This window comes from Carcharodon carcharias, chromosome 12 (genome assembly GCF_017639515.1).
Source record: "Carcharodon carcharias isolate sCarCar2 chromosome 12, sCarCar2.pri, whole genome shotgun sequence".
Lineage (NCBI taxonomy): Eukaryota > Metazoa > Chordata > Chondrichthyes > Lamniformes > Lamnidae > Carcharodon > Carcharodon carcharias.
The window spans coordinates 49,323,060-49,342,739 of record NC_054478.1 but is presented as its reverse complement, the minus strand read 5'-3'; the positions used below and the strand labels follow the sequence as shown (position 1 = coordinate 49,342,739).

Below are 19,680 nucleotides of genomic sequence, written 5' to 3'. Positions count from 1 at the left end.
TCAGGTACCTCTGCACTCTCTCCACTCCTATGGTTCATAACATGCCATGTGGCATTCCTGAGGCCATCTGACCAGCCTGTCCGCATGTGTGTTTAATGGTTGGGGCCCGTCTTGACTATTTTCCACCTCACAATGTTCTTCTCCTTCGGGTCTTGAAGGGTGGGTGACTTATGAGGCTGGGGGGAAAGGTTGAACTGAATGTACACTAACTCATGCACTGTCCTTGTTGTTGATTTCAGCATCACCACCAAAGTGACCCGTACCTCGACCCCGCAGTCCCCCCTCCACACCTGAGGGCCAACATGTGCAACTTGTGGCACATCATTTCAGCCTGCCAGGCACCAGTGCAGACACACACACCTCGGTGGGGACTTTACTGTCAGCTAGTGCTGCAGGGGATGAGGCATATGCTGAGTCCGGCACTGATGATGTGCCTCTGGAGTTGTCCCCAATGCAGCAGCTGCTGGACAGGCGGCAGGAAATGCGTTTGCATCTGGCAGGGTTGCATGAGGGTGTGCTTCAGTTGCTCTCTGTGACGGAGGAGTCCGGGCAGAGTGCACGTAAAGGTTTGGCCCTCAGGGTAGAGCTTCAGGCCTCCTCCATTGAGAGATTGGTGACTCTCATAGAGAGGGGCTTCAATTGAATGGAACATTTTATGATTGGGATACGCTCTGACCTGCAAGCCCTCACAGTGATACTGGCCACAGGTGGTCATTCCCAATGTGGGAGACGTTGTGGACACCAAGCGCCAGCACTCGGTGCCCATGCATCTGCGCTGAGCAAGGAGGTCGAAAAGGGCCTCACGTCGGTGCAGTAGCTACCTGTCATCACTGCAAGCTCCTCTCAGGGCGCTCCAGATGAGGGCAGCAGCTCCTCCGCCCCTCTATCAGTCAACATTTCTTCCATTGAGGCTGCAACAACTGGGGAGATGCCAGTTCTGGAACTGGCAGCTCCCTCCCAGGCAGGGCCATCACAGGCTCCAAGGGCCAGAGAGGACACCCGCCAAGGTCATCGAGGCCAATAGGACAGCAGAGTCTGCAGGCTGTCTCACAAGCCACTCCGAGCGATGGGGCAGCACCTAGACGTAGCACCCAAAAACGTAAGCATAAGGCACATTAGGCACTCCACGGGTATGTCACTGGTGATTTTGTGTTGGCCTTAGAATAGGGACCCATATTTTTGTGATCGCAAAAAGTGCTGTGTGCTTTTCTTTTGGACAAAATAAAGTCCACCTTTGTAACCATGGCTGAGGGTCTTTTGTTTGTGGTGCATTTTTCTTTTTCACATAATTATCATGAGTGTTTGAGTGGACATTGATGTTTCTGTACCAAGCCCTTAGTTACAGCTGAACAGGTGAAAGATGTTGCACCTAAATGCCATGTGTGGAAGTGCCAGGCAATGCTGTTCCTGCTGATCCATGTGTGTGGAGATAGCTGAAGGTTCTTTGGATTAAATTGTCCCGGGTGTCCCTGCTTCCTTGGTGTAAATGTGGGTCATCGTTCTGCCCTTCATCATCACCCTGTGCTTCCTCATCCTCTGAGGCACTGCACCTCATCCAGGGCGTCAAGGTCTTCATCGTCAACTGCATCCCCCCTTTCCAGCGCAAGATTGTGCAGGGCACAGCATGCAACCACTATCAGAGAGATGTGATCTGGGGGGTACTGGAGTGCACCCCCTTAGTGGTCCAGGCAACAGAAGCGCATCTTGAGAAGAACGATGGCTCTCTCCACCACAGCCCTTGTGGTGCCATGGCTTCTATTGTACCGCTGCTCAGCTTCTGTTCTTGAACGGCATAGTGGCGTCATGAGCCACCTTCGCAGGGGATAGTCTTTGTCACCCAGCAGCCAACCATCCAGCCGAGCTGGAGCACTGAAGAGCGCCATCACCTGGGAGTGTCTGAGGATGTAGGCGTCATGGGAGCTGCCTGGGTACCTTGTACAGACTTGTAGAATCAACATCCTGTGATCACACACTATCTGCATGTTCATGGAGTGGAAGCCCTTCCTGTTGATGAAGGCACCAGGCTCACCTGCTGGTGCCTTGATGGCCAGATATGTACAGTCTATCGCACCCTGCGGGGGAAGCCAACAATGGCCGCGAAGCCTCTGGCTCACTGTGCCTGACTTTCCTGGTCGCAGCGGAAGTGGATGAAGGTGGATACCCATCTGAACAGAGCGTCTGTAACCTGCTTGACACAAGTGAGGGCAGCTGATTGGGAGACACTGCAAAGATCACCCACCAAGCCCTGGAAGGAGCCAGAGTCATAGAAGTGGAGGGCAACTGTGAGCTTCAGAGCCGCTGGCATGGGGTGTCCACCCACACAGTTAGGGGAGATCTCAGGGCCAATCATCTGACAGATATAGTTGACTGTCTCCCTTGAGAGTCAGAGCCTCTTTCGGCACTACACCTCAGTCATATTGAGGTAGCTGCTTCGCCGCCTGGCAGCAGGATAGTGGCGTCTTCTGTGGCCCCTTGCACCTTGGACAACCTCTTGGCCCTGCGCCCCTTGTGCCTGTGCCTGGCCTCCCAAAGGTGGCTCCTCTGGAGGCTGATTGTCCTGTCCTAGCCGCCTCCTTTTTTTATCCCTCCCTTCCTCCTCAGGGGAGCTGCCTCCAGTGGAGAGGTCAGAACCCATAGCCCCAGGCTAAGTGGAGGCCTCCGGAAAGCTGCAGGCCTGAGAAAGATTACTGTCTGCAGACTGGTTTCAAAGTACACAAGAAGCTCTTGGAAATCGATGAGAACTGCTAACAATCACACAGACAACTTTTAAACACTTTCTGCGATTAAAACTTCGTGTAAAACATGAACAACCCCTCTGAGTCCACATATCCCAACATTGCATGAGTTTTATTAAAAATCTCCTACCCGCCTGCCCGTTGGGCCCATGCGCCGAACCAAAGTTCGCATGGGCCCCTCAAAATCCTGGACAATTGGCAAGTTAATGGCCTTAACGAGCCCTTCAATTAATGGCGGGCGAACGCCCCACTGCTGAGCACGTCCGCCAACCGAAATAGCGCGATGCCACGCACTGACGTCGGGACACTCGCGTGGCATTTTAAGCGCTGATGTGCAGGCTACGCCACCCGCACGTCAGCCAGAAAATTCTGCCCCATGTGGTGTAGGTACACCCACAGTGCTGTTAGGAAGGGAGTTCCAGGATTTTGAACCAGCGACAGTGAAGGAACGGCGATATATTTCCGAGTCAGGATGGTGAGTGACTTGGAGGGTAACTTGCAGGTGGCAGTGTTCCCATCTATCAGCTGCCCTTGTCCTTCTAGATGGTAGTGGTAGTGGGTTTGGAAGGTGCTGTCAAAGGAGCCTTGGTGAATTCCTGCAGTGCATCCTGTAAATGGTATATACTGCTGCTACTGTGTGTCGGTGGTGGAGGGAGCGGATGTTTGTGGATGTGGTGCCAATCAAGCGGGCTGCTTTGTGCTCGATGGTGTCAAGCTTCTTGAGTGTTGTGGGAATTGCACTCATCCAGGCAAGTGGGGGGTACGCCATCATACTCCTGACTTGTGCCTTGCAGATAGTGGACAGGCTTTGGAGAGTCAGGAGGTGAGTTACTCGTTGAACAATTCCTAGCCTCCTTTGACCTCTGCTCTTGTAGCCACAGCATTTATATAGCTAGTCCAGTTCAGTTTCTGGTCAATGGTAACCCCTAGGATGTTGATAGTGGGGGATTCAGTGATGGTAATGCCAATGAACTTTAGGGTTAGATGGTTAGATTCTCTCTTGTTGATGATGGACATTGACGTTCCCCACTCAGAATACATTCTGCGCCCTTGCCACCCTCAGTGCTTCCTCCAAGTGGTGTTCAACAGGAAGGAGCACTGATTCATTAGCTGAGGGAGGGCAGTATGTAACCAACAGGACGTTTCCTTGCCCATGTTTGACCTGATGCCGTGAGTCTTCATGGGGTCCAGAGTCAATGTTGAGGATTCCTAGGCAACTCCCTCCTGACTGTATATCACTGCCGCCACCTCTGCTGGGCCTGTCCTACCGGTGGGACAGGACATCCCCATGGGTGGTGTTGGTGGTGTCTGGGACATTATCTGTTAGATATGATTCTGTGAGAATGACCATGTTAGGCTGTTGCTTGACTAGTCTGTGAGATAGCTCTCCCAATTTTGCACTAGTTCCCAGATGTTAGTGAGGAGGACTTTGCAGGGTCGACAGGGCTGAGATTGCTGTTGTTGTTTCTAGTGCCCAGGTCAATGCCGGGTGGTCCATCTGGTTTCATTCCTTCTTTGTGACTTTATGGCGGTTTGATACAACTGAGTAGCTTGCTATGCCATTTCAGAGGGAATTTGAAAGTTAACCACACTGAGAATGTTTGTCCAGCACAGCTTTTGCCACCCTCAAACTACGCCGTAAATTATTCATAATCTGACCACATCAATCAGCTGATCCCAGCCACCACCTGCAATCCAGATCCCTGATGTCCAACTCTCCCCTGCCTCCCAATCTCCAATTTCCAACTCCCTGCCACCCAACAATCAGGATGTCAGTCAGCTCAGTCCCAGGACATCACTGCAGGAGTTCCTCAGGATAATGTTCTAGGCCTAACAATCTTCAACTGTTTCGTTAATGCCCTACCCTCCATCGTACAGTCAAGAGTGGAGATGGTTCACAGGTGATTGCACAATGGTCAACACCATTCATGACTCCTCAGATACTGAGGCAGTCCATGTCCATCTGCAGCAAGACCTGGACAATATTCAGGCTTGGACTAATAAGTAGCAAGTAAGATTCGTGCCACACAAGCAACAGGCAATAACCATCTCCAACAAGAGAGAATCCAGTTATCTCCCCCTGACATTCAATAGCATTACCATCACTGAATCAAAATCCTGGGGGTTACCGTGGACAGAAATTGAACTGGACCAGCCATATAAATACAGTGGCTCCAAGAGAAGGTCGGAGGCTGGGAAATCTGTGGCGACTAACTTACCAAAATTGACAGGCACGCACTCCCCAAATCCTGTCCATTATCTACAAAGGCACAAGTCAAGAGTGTGATGGAATACTTTCCACTTGCCTGGATGAGTGCAGCTCCAGCAACACTCAAGATGCTTGACACCTTCCAGGACAAAAGAACTGGCTGGATTGCCACCCCATTCACCACAATAAACATTTACTCCATCCATCTACCGATGCACAGTGGTAGCAATGTGTACCATCTACAAGATTCACTGCAGCAACTCATCAAGGCTGTTGCGACAGCACCTTTCAAACCCATGACCTCTACCACCTAGAAGGACAAGGACAGCAGATTCATGGGAACACTATCACCTGCAAGTTCCACTTCAAGTCACTCACCATCCTGACTTGGAAATATATTGCCATTCCTTTTTGTTGCTGGGTCAAAATCCTGGACTCCCTCCCTAACAGCACTGTGAGTGTAACTACACCACATGAACTGCAGCGGTTCAAGAAGACAGCTCTCCACTGTCTTCTTTCAAGGGCATTTAGGGATGGGCAATAAATGCTGGCTTAGCCAGCGACAATCACATCCCATGAACGAATATAAAAAAAAAATCAACCAGCCTCTCCATCTGGCTGGAGAGTTGAAAAATTTAAATCAGGTCTTGCAGTTAAACCCATACTTCTAAGTTTCCCGGCTGCTAAATCTTCCTGTCCCACCATCACTGCACACCATTGCCCCCACCCCCCCACCCCAGCTCCCTTCTTGTCTCACAGTCATTATCTGGAACAAAGAAGCTCCTGATTCTTCCCTTCCGTCATCTTTTTGTCTTCTTTCCACTTTCGCTTCCTGGGCTCTGCATACTCTGTTACTTACCTGTTATAGTTTCAGATTTTGGAACCCTATGCACTCCTTCTTATTCTGACCCACTCAATCTCTTCCCAATTTCAGACCCTACAGCCTCGTACTCCAGGGCCCAGATCCTTCACAATTTCACAACCCCAGGTTTTCTTCCTTGTAGCAGCCAGATCCATAGCCACAGTTCCACTACGATATCAGCTGGAAGATCATCCAACCTGTGGGGTCCATGGCTCCAAAAATATGAGTCATAAACTTCCATAAATAAGCTGACCCAAAAGAAAAACACTGAAAAATCCAGCTCCCTTAAACTCAATTTTAAAATTCATATGCTCCAAAGAAAATTTCAACAGATCTCCCTTCAAACACTGAGTGAGATCATGGAGTTGCATTTGTTGGAAGGTATTTTTAGAAGAAGCCTTTTTAAGATTTCAGTACATTAAGAATTTCAGATAAGTTATTGCTGCAACTTATGCCTTGCTACAAAATGACATGCATAGTGAACATTGAATAGGCTGTAAGGTAATCTGTGTGTTTTGTTTTGGACACACCACTACTCTACAGACCAAATCTAGTAGCACCTCTGCCTCACCAGTCTGTCCCAGCCCAGTTCACAGCCTTGCTGTTCCTTTGTTATCTGAGTTCCCCATCTTCCCCTCACCCTTTCAGCCTCAGTCCCAAATTCTAGTTACTCCTACACGCTTTCTCATTGCAGAGAAAGGCTACTTCACAAATAGCCTCATCCTGACCAGGTCCAGGCCTCCCTCACCTCCAATCAAATTCATCCCTTGTCTTTACCTTTGCCTCCTTTCTGCTTCTGCTCCTTTGGCCCTGCACAGTTCTGTCTCATTTCTATATATTTTGCCATCTAGGGTAAAATTTTGCTCATAGGCTTTAGGACCTTGATGTCAGCTAGGGTTAAAAGGGCTCAGAAGCCCAAATTGTGTGGGAAAAGTCACCTGGTTGTGATTTTCCATGAATTGACCAATTAGTGGCTAAAGGGCAGGTTTGCCATCCAATTAGGGATAGGCTCTCGAAGCAGGGGTGGGGGTGGGGATGAGGGAGGCAGGCCTTCCAGCACTGAAGAAGCAGAAACTTGCTTTTCCAGGTAAGAAAGAGAGAGGTTGTCTCAAAATGGAGGTGCCCTCACTTCATTTTCTTTTATCTTTAAGGTTAAAAATGCCCTTAATGGCCACTGGCTGCAGCTGAATCCAAAGCAGGTGGATAGGGCCACAAAGCCTGTCTCAAATGTTGCCCCTCCCTTGCCCACCCCTCCCTCTGCTTCACCAGGAGGCCACCTCCAGACAGCTGGCCTGTTTCCTGACGCCTTGGGTGATGTCCAGTCAAAATTCCAGTCAGCCTATCACAATAGACTTTACAGGCCTTTAAAGAGCCTTAATTGGCCAACTACTGCTTGCTGATAGGTAGCCCTGTAGCCTCCCATCCGGCATCTGAGAAAATGTGCCAGAAAACTGACCGATGGCATGAAATTCTGCACCTCCATGCTTGCACCAACTGGGGTCTAAAAATCCAGCCTAGCTTTTTGTTAAATACTGTAAATACAAATTCAGTAAATGAATAAAAGAAATAAACTCACAGAAGTGAGAGAAGACAAAGAAAAAGACAAGTTTACAGAAATGGTATGATCAAAAGTGAAAAAGCTGTAGTCAAACAGCGAGGCATGGAGAAAGTGTGTTAAAGACAATTTAGAGAAAGCAAAATAGAAGGAACTGTTTACAATTTTACCTGTGATTACCACGGTAAATTAACCACCACACTGTACAATTATAAAATTCTTCCCTTAATTAAAACACAAATAAATAAAAATTCTGCCTATTTATACTGGATTTCTTTCAAATTTATCATAAAATGGTTTCACTTGTTTTACAGGATAAGCTCCTTGCCAAAAACGCACTGGAGTTCCTCGGCCTTGAAAAGAAACAGTTTGGCTGATCTAATAGCTCTTTAACATGCCTTTTTGTTCCTAAGTTAAGAAATGTCTATACTATTTGAGACAAGCTGGGTTTGGAACTTGATTAATAAACATCTTCCCAAAGGTAACATCTATAATTCAGTTTATTGTTATGGGATAAATTGACTACTATTTTGAAATTAACATCATACCCTATTTATAGTAACTGTGTACTGTGACACAGCTCTGGCTTGTATTAAGTTAACCAACAGGAGCAGCCCTCTAAAATCCATAAATATTTAACATTAATTGCAAGTGCTTACTGAAAAGTTGACTGCACCTAAGAGCAAAGACAGCAAAACTTCATGAAGAACAAGAATTATATTAAACATCTTGTATCTGCATGGAATTCTTGTCTTCACAAGTTGGCTTCTCTTTGCTACATTTTTATCAGAGTATTTTTGTTAAATTTTTTCCCGTGTCCATATTTATAATAAAACCTGCTTCTGTAACACTGGCCTGAATTTTTCAGTTGACGGGCAGGGTCAGCGGGAGCGGGTTGGGGCAGTCGCGGAGTCAATCACCGCCCACGATTGGCTCTGCACTGCCATTTTACGTGGGCGGGCCAATTAAGGCCCGCCCCAGCGTACGACACAGGCATGCCCGCGAAAGAGCACTTCAACCTCTCTGAGGCATGGAGCTGCATCATATGAGATGGGACATATGTTTAATTTCATTAAAAAATTTTATTTAATTAATAAAAGCTTTAGGAAATCTTATCCCGCTCGTGGATGAGGTTTCCTAAAAAACATGAAGGCTGCTTGGCCTTTTCGCCTGCCCACCAACCTTAAGATTGGACAGGCAGCATCAGCAATGACCTTAATTACTTCCTTAATGGCCTTAATAGGCCACTTAAATATCGGTGGACGTGCAGGTAACTCCAGCACGTGCCCACTTGGCCTAAATAGCCAAGTGGTTATGGTATTGGGTTTGTAACCCCAAGATCAAGAGATCAAGAGTTCAAATCTCACAATGGCAAACTATGAAACAATGTAACTTCATCTGAATAGGAACAGATGGAAACATGTTTGTACTCAAAAGAGTTACAGACCTATTGGGAGAAGTGACCAAAAACCTCTGTGGCTTGGCCTAAATAGCCAAGTGGTTATGGTACTGGGTTTGTAACCCCAAAATCAAGAGTTCAAATCTCCCAATAGCAAACTATGAAACAATGTAAATTCATCTGAAGGAGCTTGGCCTAAATAGCCAAGTGGTTATGGTACTGGGCTTGTAACTCCAAGATCAAGAGTTCAAATCTCACAACAGCAAACTATGAAACAACGTAATTTCATCTGAATAGGAACAGATGGAAAAAACATGTTTGTACTCGAAAGGGTTACAGAATGAATACTGATCAACAGTTCAAATCTCACAATGGCAAACTAGGAAACAATGTAACTTCATCTGAAACAGATGGAAACGGGTTTGTACTCAAAAGAGTTACAAGAAAAAGGTCCAGCACATGCCTGCTGAATGAAACATCCCGATACAGCATCATTTTATGCGTCAGCGTGTCGGGCCCGCCCCCGCATGCTGACTGAAAAATTCAGGCCGTTATCTCATTTTTTTGATGAGACGTTAAACCAAAGCTCCATATGCTCCCTCAGGTGAACATAAAAGATTCCAAATCACTATTTCGAAAAGGAGCAGGCAAGTTTTCCCTAGTGTCCAGCCAATAATTATCTCTTAATTAACATCATAGAAACTGATTATCTAATCATTATCAAATGCTGTTTGTGGGTGTGCAGAATTTAGTTGTCATGTTCCTGACATTCCAGCCGTGACTTTACATAAAAAATACTTTATTAGCTGTAAAGAGCTTTGGGGCAACTTTAAGTTATGAAAGACTTGATATAAACACAAATATTTTCTTTTTTAATTACATCCATCTGCCAATGGTGCTGCTTTAGCACTTCAAGTTTGTATTTCCTAGCTCCTAAGCCTGTATCTTCTCAAAGGCTCAATTCCTTAAATAGTTTGAACATGCTATGATAGAATAGCAAATATTTTGTAATGTATTTTAAAGGAGATTTGTAGATAGACTGAAGAAAAAGCAGCAGAGATAGAAACCAACTTCAGGAAATCCAAAATATAGACAGTTTCTCTCAGCGTAACGTTATCTATTCAGGAGTATGTGTAGGCTGCTACTTATAACTATCAATATAAGTTTTAAAGCTATTGTTTTGAAGTGATGTGAATCCAGACGTATATTGACACACAACCAGCAGTATTACTCAGAGGTCAGGTACCAATCTGACATCCTCCCAAGCACAGTGAAGGCAGAAAATGTTAAAATCTCTATGTCTACATAAAGGCAGTATAACATATTTTCCGCTATGCACCTGCCATAGTATAATTACTGTCTGGCATGAAGCCATGGTTTGGAAGTACCTAGGATGGCTTTTGGGCAGTAAGGGAATGTTTAAACTCATTCTAGAATGGTTTTAATGTTTAAATTGAAATCTGTTCAAATACATAGAAGCTATGACCACACAAGCAAATACTTCTAATCATATTTACCTACCCTGTTCCCATATTTCTTCAACCCCTTTTCCTTTTTCCACCTATCCAATCTAATCATGAATGTTGAGCTAGTTGCTACCTCAACCACTAACCTTGGAAATGAATTCCACAGACTCCAAAACTGTGTAAAGATGTCACTTCTGCCCTCAATTCTCAATCTTTTACATTTAATATTGTATCTATGGTCTTTGGTTTTTGACACTTCAATTACTGAAAACAACCTGCTTCAATATGCCCTCCCCTTTCCTTTCATAATTGTGAACACTTCTATCATATTGTTTTTCTTTGTATTTGTATATCCTCATATCAATCAGCATCCTAGTGAATCTGCATTGTGCACTCTCCAAAGCCTCAATTTCCTTTCTAGAGTCCTGTTCTCACATCATTAAAAATTAGCCAGCAGCAGAATTCCACATGTGTATCCAGGCACAAGGCATTAAATTATTTGTCACATGGTTCAGTGAATCCTGCACTGAGAGATGTTTCCTCCAAGTTGTGTAGCCACATAGCAATTGGGAATGTGCCATACAGAGGGCTAGAAGGCCACGCACAAGCAGCAGCCCCTTCAAGATGCACAATCTTGGGTCGCACACAGCGAGGGACATTAGAGAGCACATTGGCAGTGAGTTCACCTGGCTGTGTAACTTGAATCCACTGGCTGTACAACACATGGTACAGATATTGGTCAGTGCAACTCACCTGCACTATATTAGCAGTTTTTGTGATTTAACAAAATAGTAAAATTATAGGTCATTTCCAAAGCTTATAATTGAATATTTTGTTTTAGCTATTCTCATGCCAAATAGTGGAGAGATTCTGTGTCACATTATTTAACATGTAATCAGGACATAAGTTTTAAAGTAATGCTACTGACATAAAAATATGAGAAATAGTCTTTATTTAACATATTTGCCCAGCATATATTCTGATGAATACATATCAGTATAAATAGTTTATCTTTGTTATATTCCTGGCATGTGATATTATTCATGATTTGTAAATGTCTTCACAACATTCCTTTTCCATTCTGCAAAACAAGCATGCAAAAACTGCATCCAGTATTTTTAAATACACCTGTGCCACTTGAGCACAACCATGGCACCTGTGAATAGGACCATTATACAGATGTGCATCTGCATTACTGTATCAGTGGAAACAGAATCCAATTGAAAAGAAAATATTTATTTTTCATTTGGTATAGGCAATAATTAGTCATCTCTGCATTTCTGGTTTACAGTCAAACATTAAAAGGAAATTGTATAAAGAGCCCTGTGCCTTCAGTGTATCTGCATGTGAATGAGAACAGTAATACAATAAGACTTGACAACCAGAAGTAGGGGACACAGTTTAAAAATAAAGGATCTCCCATTTAAGACAGAGATGAGGAGAATTTTTTTTTCTCTCAGAGAATCGTTAGACTGTGGAACTCTCTTTCCCAGAGAGTGGGGAGGCAGGGTCATTGAATATTTTTAAGGCTGAATTAGATAGATTCTTGATTGACAAGGGAGTCAAACGGTATAGGGGTTAGGAAGGAAAGTGGAGTTGAGGCCACAATCAGATCAGCCATGATCTTATTGAAAGGTGGAGGAGACTTAAGGGGTCAAATGGCCTAATCCTGCTCCTAATTCATATGCTCATATAAGATGCCCGTTCTAGGTTGCCCCTTATAACCATTTTGGTCTTAAATGTCTGACATTCCTCTAGTTGATAATGGGGCTGTAATTATTCCTCTCATTATATGTTTCTACCACTTTTCCCATTAGAATTAACAACAGGAGGAATTTCACCCCAAAGTTATCCCATTATGTAAAGGATTTCCCCATTTGTGTTCAAAACCAACTCTGTTGCAAAAATTAGTGCCAAAGAATTTCATCTCTATTTTTCAGAAGTTGTTTCTCATATGTGTTTCATGTTAATTCTCATTCCAATCCTGTAATGTATTGTTTCAAATAATAGTATTTACTAATTAACTCAAATCCGAAGCTTGCAATATTTTCCTTCTTATACTTTGCATGGTGAATGATGATTCAGTAGTAAATGGTGCGTAGTTTAATTGCTTGTGCTTTCAATCAAAATGGGAAAGATCAGTTGAAATCTGTCCATGCTTGTGAGATTTCAATATTAAAGTGAATAAAACATCTACATCTTTAAGTATTTGTGTTCTATTTAAATTTCTATGTCAGCGCACTTTGAAAACACCATGGATAGAATTTTCTGCTTGGCGTGCGGCCGACATGCTCGAGCATGAAATAGCACACGATGACGTCGGGCAAGCGTCCTGGCATCATCGCGCACTCATGTGATATTTCGGTCAGCGGGTGTGCACAAGAGTCAGCAGCGCGCCCACCAGCAACTAGGAGGCCTGTTAAGGTCATTAAAGTAACAATTGACGGCAATTTTTCGCTGCCCGTCCAATGTTATGTTGCCAGGCAGACTATGCCTTTTTGATGTAACCTGATCCAAGGGTGGGGTGAGGTTTCCACTATTAATTAAAAGAAAAAGAAAAATGTTTGGAAAGAATTTTCATCGTCTATATTTTCATATGAGTGAGTCTGATGTGTGGACATTTTTTCTGCAGTTTCCAATCTTTGATGACTGGTTTTAAATTCTTCAGCACCCTGATGCAGCTCTCTGCCTTCAGGGAGCTTTCATTGTGCGTACCCCTACGTCCACGCAGGCTTCAGCGCTCACCCTCCTCCTGCCCCCACCATGGCAGCACTGAGCCTTTCAGTGTACATTTCAGGCTAGCAGACCATTAATTGGGGTGAGGGTCCGATTGCGGTCGGCGGTCCATTCCCCAGCCGCCCCTAGGCCTGCCAATCACAGCCGCCCACCGACCCGAAACTTCTACCCCATATTATTGTGGATAGATGTTGTGCTTTTATAATGATATAAAAGCACCAATCATTCATAAGGGATTAGGGAAAAATGTGTGTTCACTTATTTAGACTAGGCACATAAAAACATATATACATGGATAGAAAGCTTGAAGACATCAGTAGCAGAGCTTTATGTGCTATTTTCTGCTCACAGGCCAAAGTGAAAATGAGACTAAGGGCAGGGTCTTCCAGTCGGCGAGTGGGTAGGGCAGGGCCCGCTCGCCAACATGTAAAATGACGCAGGATGATGTCGGATGGAACTCCCAATGTCACCCCGTATCATTTCCATTTTCAGGTTGGCAGGGGCGTGGCTGAATCAGCTGTGTGCCCGCCAACCTGTCAATGGCCTATTGAGGCCAGTGAGACACTAATTAAAATCATTAATGGATCTGCCTGTCCAACCTTCAAAAAAAGTACGAATTCTCATCCATGGGTGGGATGAGGTTTCATGAGGGTATTTAAATTTTTAATAAAGGTTTCAGTTGAAGTTACAGACATGTCCCAACTCATGTGGCAGTGTCTACATGAGGGGTCATGTCAGGGAAAATTTCCTATCATTTTTATTGCAAATTTAAATTCAGAGCCGAGCTCCCTGAGGCTGCACTTAGCCTCAGGGAGATCAGTGCGTTCTTTCGCCGCCACCCCCCCCCCCCCCACCTCCCCCAACCACCTGCATAGGGAGCGCATAGTGCTTCCTGGCAGACGTCACGCTTGGTGGGCCTTAATTGGCCCACCCATGTAAAATGGTGGCGCGCCCCTAATTAGGGATGCAGATCGGAGGCGCACCCGCCCACGCCCGGACTTCCCCCCACCCCCCCGCCAACGGGGGGAAAATCTTTCCCCTTGTCAACTTAGCTGGTTGCCATGTACCTTCTCTGGGAACCTGTATGCAAACTTGTTGTCCCAACTGTAAACTTGGCAATTCTGTATTCGTATTTTTATTATGCATGTTGATCATCTTCTCTTCCAGTTTTACAAGTTGCTTTCTAGTTTCCGAGAGAGTAGAATGGGCAAGAGTAGTTAAACTGATATGCACAGGTCTGCCAAACATAAGCTCTGCTGGTGATGAAATAGTTTCACTTAAAGCTGTTGCTCTCAGATGTAACATTACTGTGCCGGGCAGGAAGATTTCTGACAGCTTCGCGCTGCTCAGGGATACGATTGCCTATGTACAGGACAGGGGTGTGGATACCTGCCTCATCAGCCTGGATCAGGATAAGGCCTTTGACTGAATATCGCACACTGACTTGGTGGATGTGCTCTCCAAAATGGGGTTTGGGGAGGGAATTCGCAATTGGATCCAACTGCTCTACACTAACATCAATAGTGCAGTCTCTATCAATGGGTGGGAATCAGATAGCTTTCTGATTAAATCTGGAGTCAGGCAGGGCTGCCCTCTCTCTCCTGTTCTTTTTGTGTGTTGCATAGAACCCTTTCCTGAGTCCATCAGGAAGGATCTGGGCATAAGAGGAGTGACGATCCCAGGCAGTGGAGGCACTCAGGTCAAAGCCTCCCTGTACATGGACGATGTCGCCATCTTCTGCTTGGATCCCCTGTCGGTGCGCAGACTGACCCACATCTGCGACCAGTTTGAACTGGCCTCGGGAGCCAAGGTAAATCGTGGGAAGAGCGAGGCTATGTTCTTTGGGAACTGGGCTGACCGATCCTTTGTCCCCTTCACTGTCAGGGCTGATGGCCTGAAGGTGCTGGGGATATGGTTCGGAGGGACCAGGGCACGCGTTAGAAACTGGAAGGAGCGAGTGTCTATGGTGAAAAGGAAACTGGGCATGTGGGAGTGATGCTCCCTCTCCATTGCGGGTAAGAACCTGGTCATCAGGTGTGAGGCACTCTCGCTGTTGCTGTACGTGGTGCAGGTCTGGCCCATTCCACACTCCTGTGTGGTGGCGATCACCCGAGCCATCTTCCGCTTTATCTGGAGGTCGAAAATGGATCATGTCAGCAGGGACACGATGTACCAGCCTCTAGATAAAGGGGGAAAAAACGTGCCCAACATCGCCCTCATACTGATGGCCACTTTTGTGTGTGGCTGCATCAAGCGGTGCGTAGACCCTCAGTATGCAAACACCATGTGTCACTACGTGCTGAGGTTCTACCTGTCCCCGGTGTTGCGAAGGATGGGTCTGGCCACGCTGCCACGGAACGCTCCAAGTAGTTGGACTGTGCCATATCACCTGCCCCTCGTGGGAAAATTTATGCAGAGAAATACCTTTGACTACAAGTCCATCAGGCAGTTGTCGGCACGTAACGTCTTAAAGGCCCTGAGGGAAAAGGAGAGGGTGGACCCGGTGGGATGGTTCCCCAAGCAGACTGTCAAAGTCATTTGGCAGAATGCCTCATCGCCAGAACTTTCCAACAAGCACCAAGACGTAGCTTGGCTGGTGGTGAGAAAGGCCCACCCCGTCATATCTTTCCTACACGCCAGGAGTCTCACCCCTCGGCACGTTGCCCTCGAGGTGGCTGTGGTGGGGAAGAGACCGTTGTTCACCTCCTTGTGGATTGTGCCTTTGCAAAGAAGGTCTGGAGCGAAATGCAGTGGTTTCTGTTGAGGTTCGTCCCGAGCAGTTCTGTGACACAGGACTCTGTGCTCTATGGGCTGTTCCCAGGGACACACACCGAGACAAACATCAACTGCAGCTGGAGGATCATCAACTCGGTAAAAGACACTCTTTGGTCTGCCTGAAACTTGTTGGTCTTCCAGCGCAAAGAGTTGTCCCCAACCGAGTGTTGCAGACTGGCACATTCCAAGGTCCAGGACTACGTGCTGAGGGACACACTAAAGCTTGGGGCAGCCGCCACAAAGGCGCAATGGGGAAAGGTCGCTGTCTAAGATCTTTCTGCCATAGTGCACTGAGGGGCTGGGAACTGTAAAGAGCCCCTCGGGATGTACAGCTCAAAATGAATGTCTGCCAATGATTGTAATATTCATTGTTTGTACTGATACACCTTGTGATTCATGTTGTAAAAGTTGAACCCGATTGTATTTTTGTGATGGTGATTTTGAAATGGTTTGAAATGTTGTTGAAGATTTATGAATAAAGTATATTTTTGCAAAAAAACGCTAGGAATTCTTTGGCAAGTAACTCATCTCCTGCCTCTCCAAAGCCTGTCCACCAGCTACAAGGCATAAGTCAGAAGTGTGATGGAATACTCTCCTCTTGTCTGGATGAGTGCAGCTCCCACAACACTCAAGAAGCTTGACACCATCCAGGACAAAGCAGCCCCCTTGATTGGCACCCCATCCACAAACACTGACTCCCTCCACCACTGACACACAATGGCAGCAGTGAGTACCATCTACAAGTTGTGCTGCAGGGACTCACCAAGCCTCCTTGGATAGTACCTTCCAAACCCATGACCACTACCATCTAGAAGGACAAGGGCAGCAGATACATAAGAACATCACGACCTGGAAGTTCCCCTCCAAGACACTAACATTCCTGACTTGGAAATATATCACCCTTCCTTCATTGTCACTTAGTCAAAATCCTGGAACTCCCTAACAACACTGTGGGTGTACCTACACCATGTGGACTGCAGCTGTTCAGCAGTTCAAGAAGGCAACTCACCACCAACTTCTCAAGGGCAGTTGGGGATGGGCGATAAATGCTGGTCTAGCCAGTGATGCTCAAATCCCTTGATTGAATAAAAAAAAATATTGAGATATGTAGATCTTGCTTGGTCTGTCTACATTTGAGAATTAGGGAACTCGTTGTATGAATCATTCGTTCAGCTAGGATGTTAAGATTTAGGGTAATGAGAAGAAGAGTAGTATAATCAATATTCCACCTCTCACGCATATCCTGAAATGACCTACCAATAACTTGTGGACCATTATCCATAATGATCTCTCTAGGCACACCAAATAAACTGAAAATAGCACTTAGATTGTGCGTAACAGCTGTGCTTGACATATTGTGCAATTGTCGAGTAATGGGATACTTGTTAAAGTAGTCGACGGTGATGAAGAAGTCACTTCCATGGACATAAAAGAGGTCAGATGCGATTTTGGACCAAGGATGGGTAGGACTTTCATGTGGAAAACTTATTTCAAGGGAACAATCTCAAAGACAGCAAAGAAATGAAACTAAAATTTGGTCTGTGTGTTCTCCTGCTGCCACAGTGAGTTCACTTACTGAGTAGTTAAGCTATAGAAACCAGGAAAGCCCATAGTTAAATCCTGGATTTGTACTGAATTAGCTGATCTCAGCTGAAGTTTCAATCTAGTGCAGATGAAGTATTGTCTTCTTATTGATTGTAAGGGTCTAAATGAAACTATTAAGGCTCTCATCTTTATTCTTAGCAGGTAAAGGCCCACAGCACAAAACTATCCAGAATTCAGAACAAAATGAGATAGATTAAACTGATTATAGTGATAGCTGGTGGCGCATATGGGAAATTTCACGGTGATATTTTAGTGGATTCTATTTTCTGTTGTCTGAATAAGGCATGTTGTTGGGTCTGAGTAAAGAGAAGTTTTGCTCAAATGTTATTTTTTATTATTCGTTCATGGGATGTGGGCATCACTGGCTAGGCCAGCATTTATTGCCCATCCTTAAATGGCCTTGAGAAGGTGGTGGTGAGCTGCCTTCTTCAACCGCTGCAGTTTACAGAAACCCCACCCTTCTGCTGGTACAATGGTCTTCTTCGCAACCTCAAATCTAAGGATCACAGGTTTCAATCCACATCCTGATTATTTACTGTGGACCAAGCCTCTAAACTTAAACCTCAACAAAGATCGCTAAGGTACTGCTACCTGGATGATGATGATGACAATGAGGAAGAGAATGTTGAGGATAATGTTGCACAGAAATCCTAGAAGCAAGATTCTGTCTCACATTCCTTTGTCATGACCTCCTTGATCTCACCCCATGCCACTAGCTTTCTAATTCCCATGTACCAGCTCAGATAGTTTCACCCCATGGACCTTTGATCATGTAAGTGAGGGTTAGTTGATTCACAGAGCATGAAGAAGCCAGAGATCAGCAGCTTTAAGAATGTGCCTTATTCTCAGAGGAGACCAAGAAGAATGCTGTTCAGGGCTTCAGAGCTGAGTGACCTAGGCTTTATCTCAGAAATGTATTTACTTCTTCAGTCATTTGGTAGTGCAGAGCTTGAGTATTGCCGATAAGCTTTTCATCTTGCACTCATCAGGACAAACACACAAATATCAATTGTAAAGGGAACAACAATTTATATTGCATGAGAAGAGTGCTAAGTGGTAGGCAAGTGGACTCTGATTGGTAGAGGCGTTGCTATGGAGAATGTACAAGGCAACAGTTAGCTGCCAAGCTTTTGCTTAAATTCAAACCAGGCAGGTCAAATCTAATTGGTCAAGGCATTGCCATGGAGAATGAACCAGGGGATGGCTGTCCCTAAGCTTTTGTTTAGTTGAAAAGGGCGCAATGCTCCTCCTGCCTGCAAAGGACAGGGCCCTGTGCTTGAATGTACGTAGCTTCTAGCATGCACGTGAGCCACACTGGAAGCCCAATTGGTGATGCTAAATTGATTTTCAGTGTAATTCCTAGCACAATCAGAATTGTTTAGCAAGTATTGTCCAATCGCAGAATCACATCTAATGTTGGACTGTATGTTTTGAGTTTTGCAAGCACAGGCTGGTTGGGTACGGTGAGTTCCTTGCCTGTTGCGAACAGCCAGAGGGGCATGCTGTTTGATATGATTCACTAGTCATTGTGATGTTCTGCCTATCACACAATTGAGTAATGTGGTATCTGAATTTCAGTGCTAGTGTGATCCCAGGTATGTAGGCCTTATGTCCCAATGACTGGCGGATTGTATCAAACAGCATATTCCTTCAGCTGTTCGCAATAAGAAAAGTACTGACTGTACCTAACCAGCCCATGCTTGCAAAACTCAAAGCATTGGATCCAACGTTAGATACGATTCTGCAATTGGACAACACTTGCTAAACAATTCTGATTGTGCTAAGAATTATACTGAAAATCAATTTAAGATCACCAATCTGGTTTGAAGTGTGATTTACTTATGAGATCTAGAAGCTACATATATTCACACACAGGGTCCTGCCCTTTCCAGACAGAAGGTGCATATCCCTACATTGTGCCTTTTTCAACTAAACAAAAGCTTGGGGGACAGCCATTCCTTGGTTCACTCCCCATGGCAATGCTTTGACCAGTCAGAGTTGACCTGTTTGGTTTGAATTTAAAAAGCTTGGCAGTTAATGATTCCCTGGTGCATTGTCCATGACAATGCCTCTCCCAGGGCCCACTTGCCAACCAATTAGCACTCTTTTCTCATGCAGTATAAATTGTTGTTCCCTTTCCAATTGGTACTTGTGTCTCTGTCCTGATGAGTGCAAGGCGAAAAGCTTTGACAGCATGTACCCTTTTTCAGCAATGTACTTATTTCCTTTTCCAATAGATTCTTCCCAAGATGAGGTCACGGCAAGCAGCAACACAGGTCCTGGCATAGCACAACAGCTGTCTGGATTGCACAACAACATTTTGCTTGAACAGTCCAAA

General features: G+C 45.3%; 1 protein-coding gene across 1 annotated transcript in view; it reads left to right on the top strand.

The window, feature by feature from the left end:
- acmsd (aminocarboxymuconate semialdehyde decarboxylase) overlaps positions 1–7,809 on the top strand; it is a 53,309-nt gene extending 45,500 nt beyond the window's left edge. The window contains exon 10 of the mRNA XM_041200694.1: positions 7,676–7,809. Within this exon, the coding sequence (XP_041056628.1) occupies positions 7,676–7,738 (63 nt within the window). The 3' untranslated portion in view covers positions 7,739–7,809. The remainder of the gene's footprint in view (positions 1–7,675) is intronic.
- Positions 7,810–19,680: the final 11,871 nt, after the last annotated feature.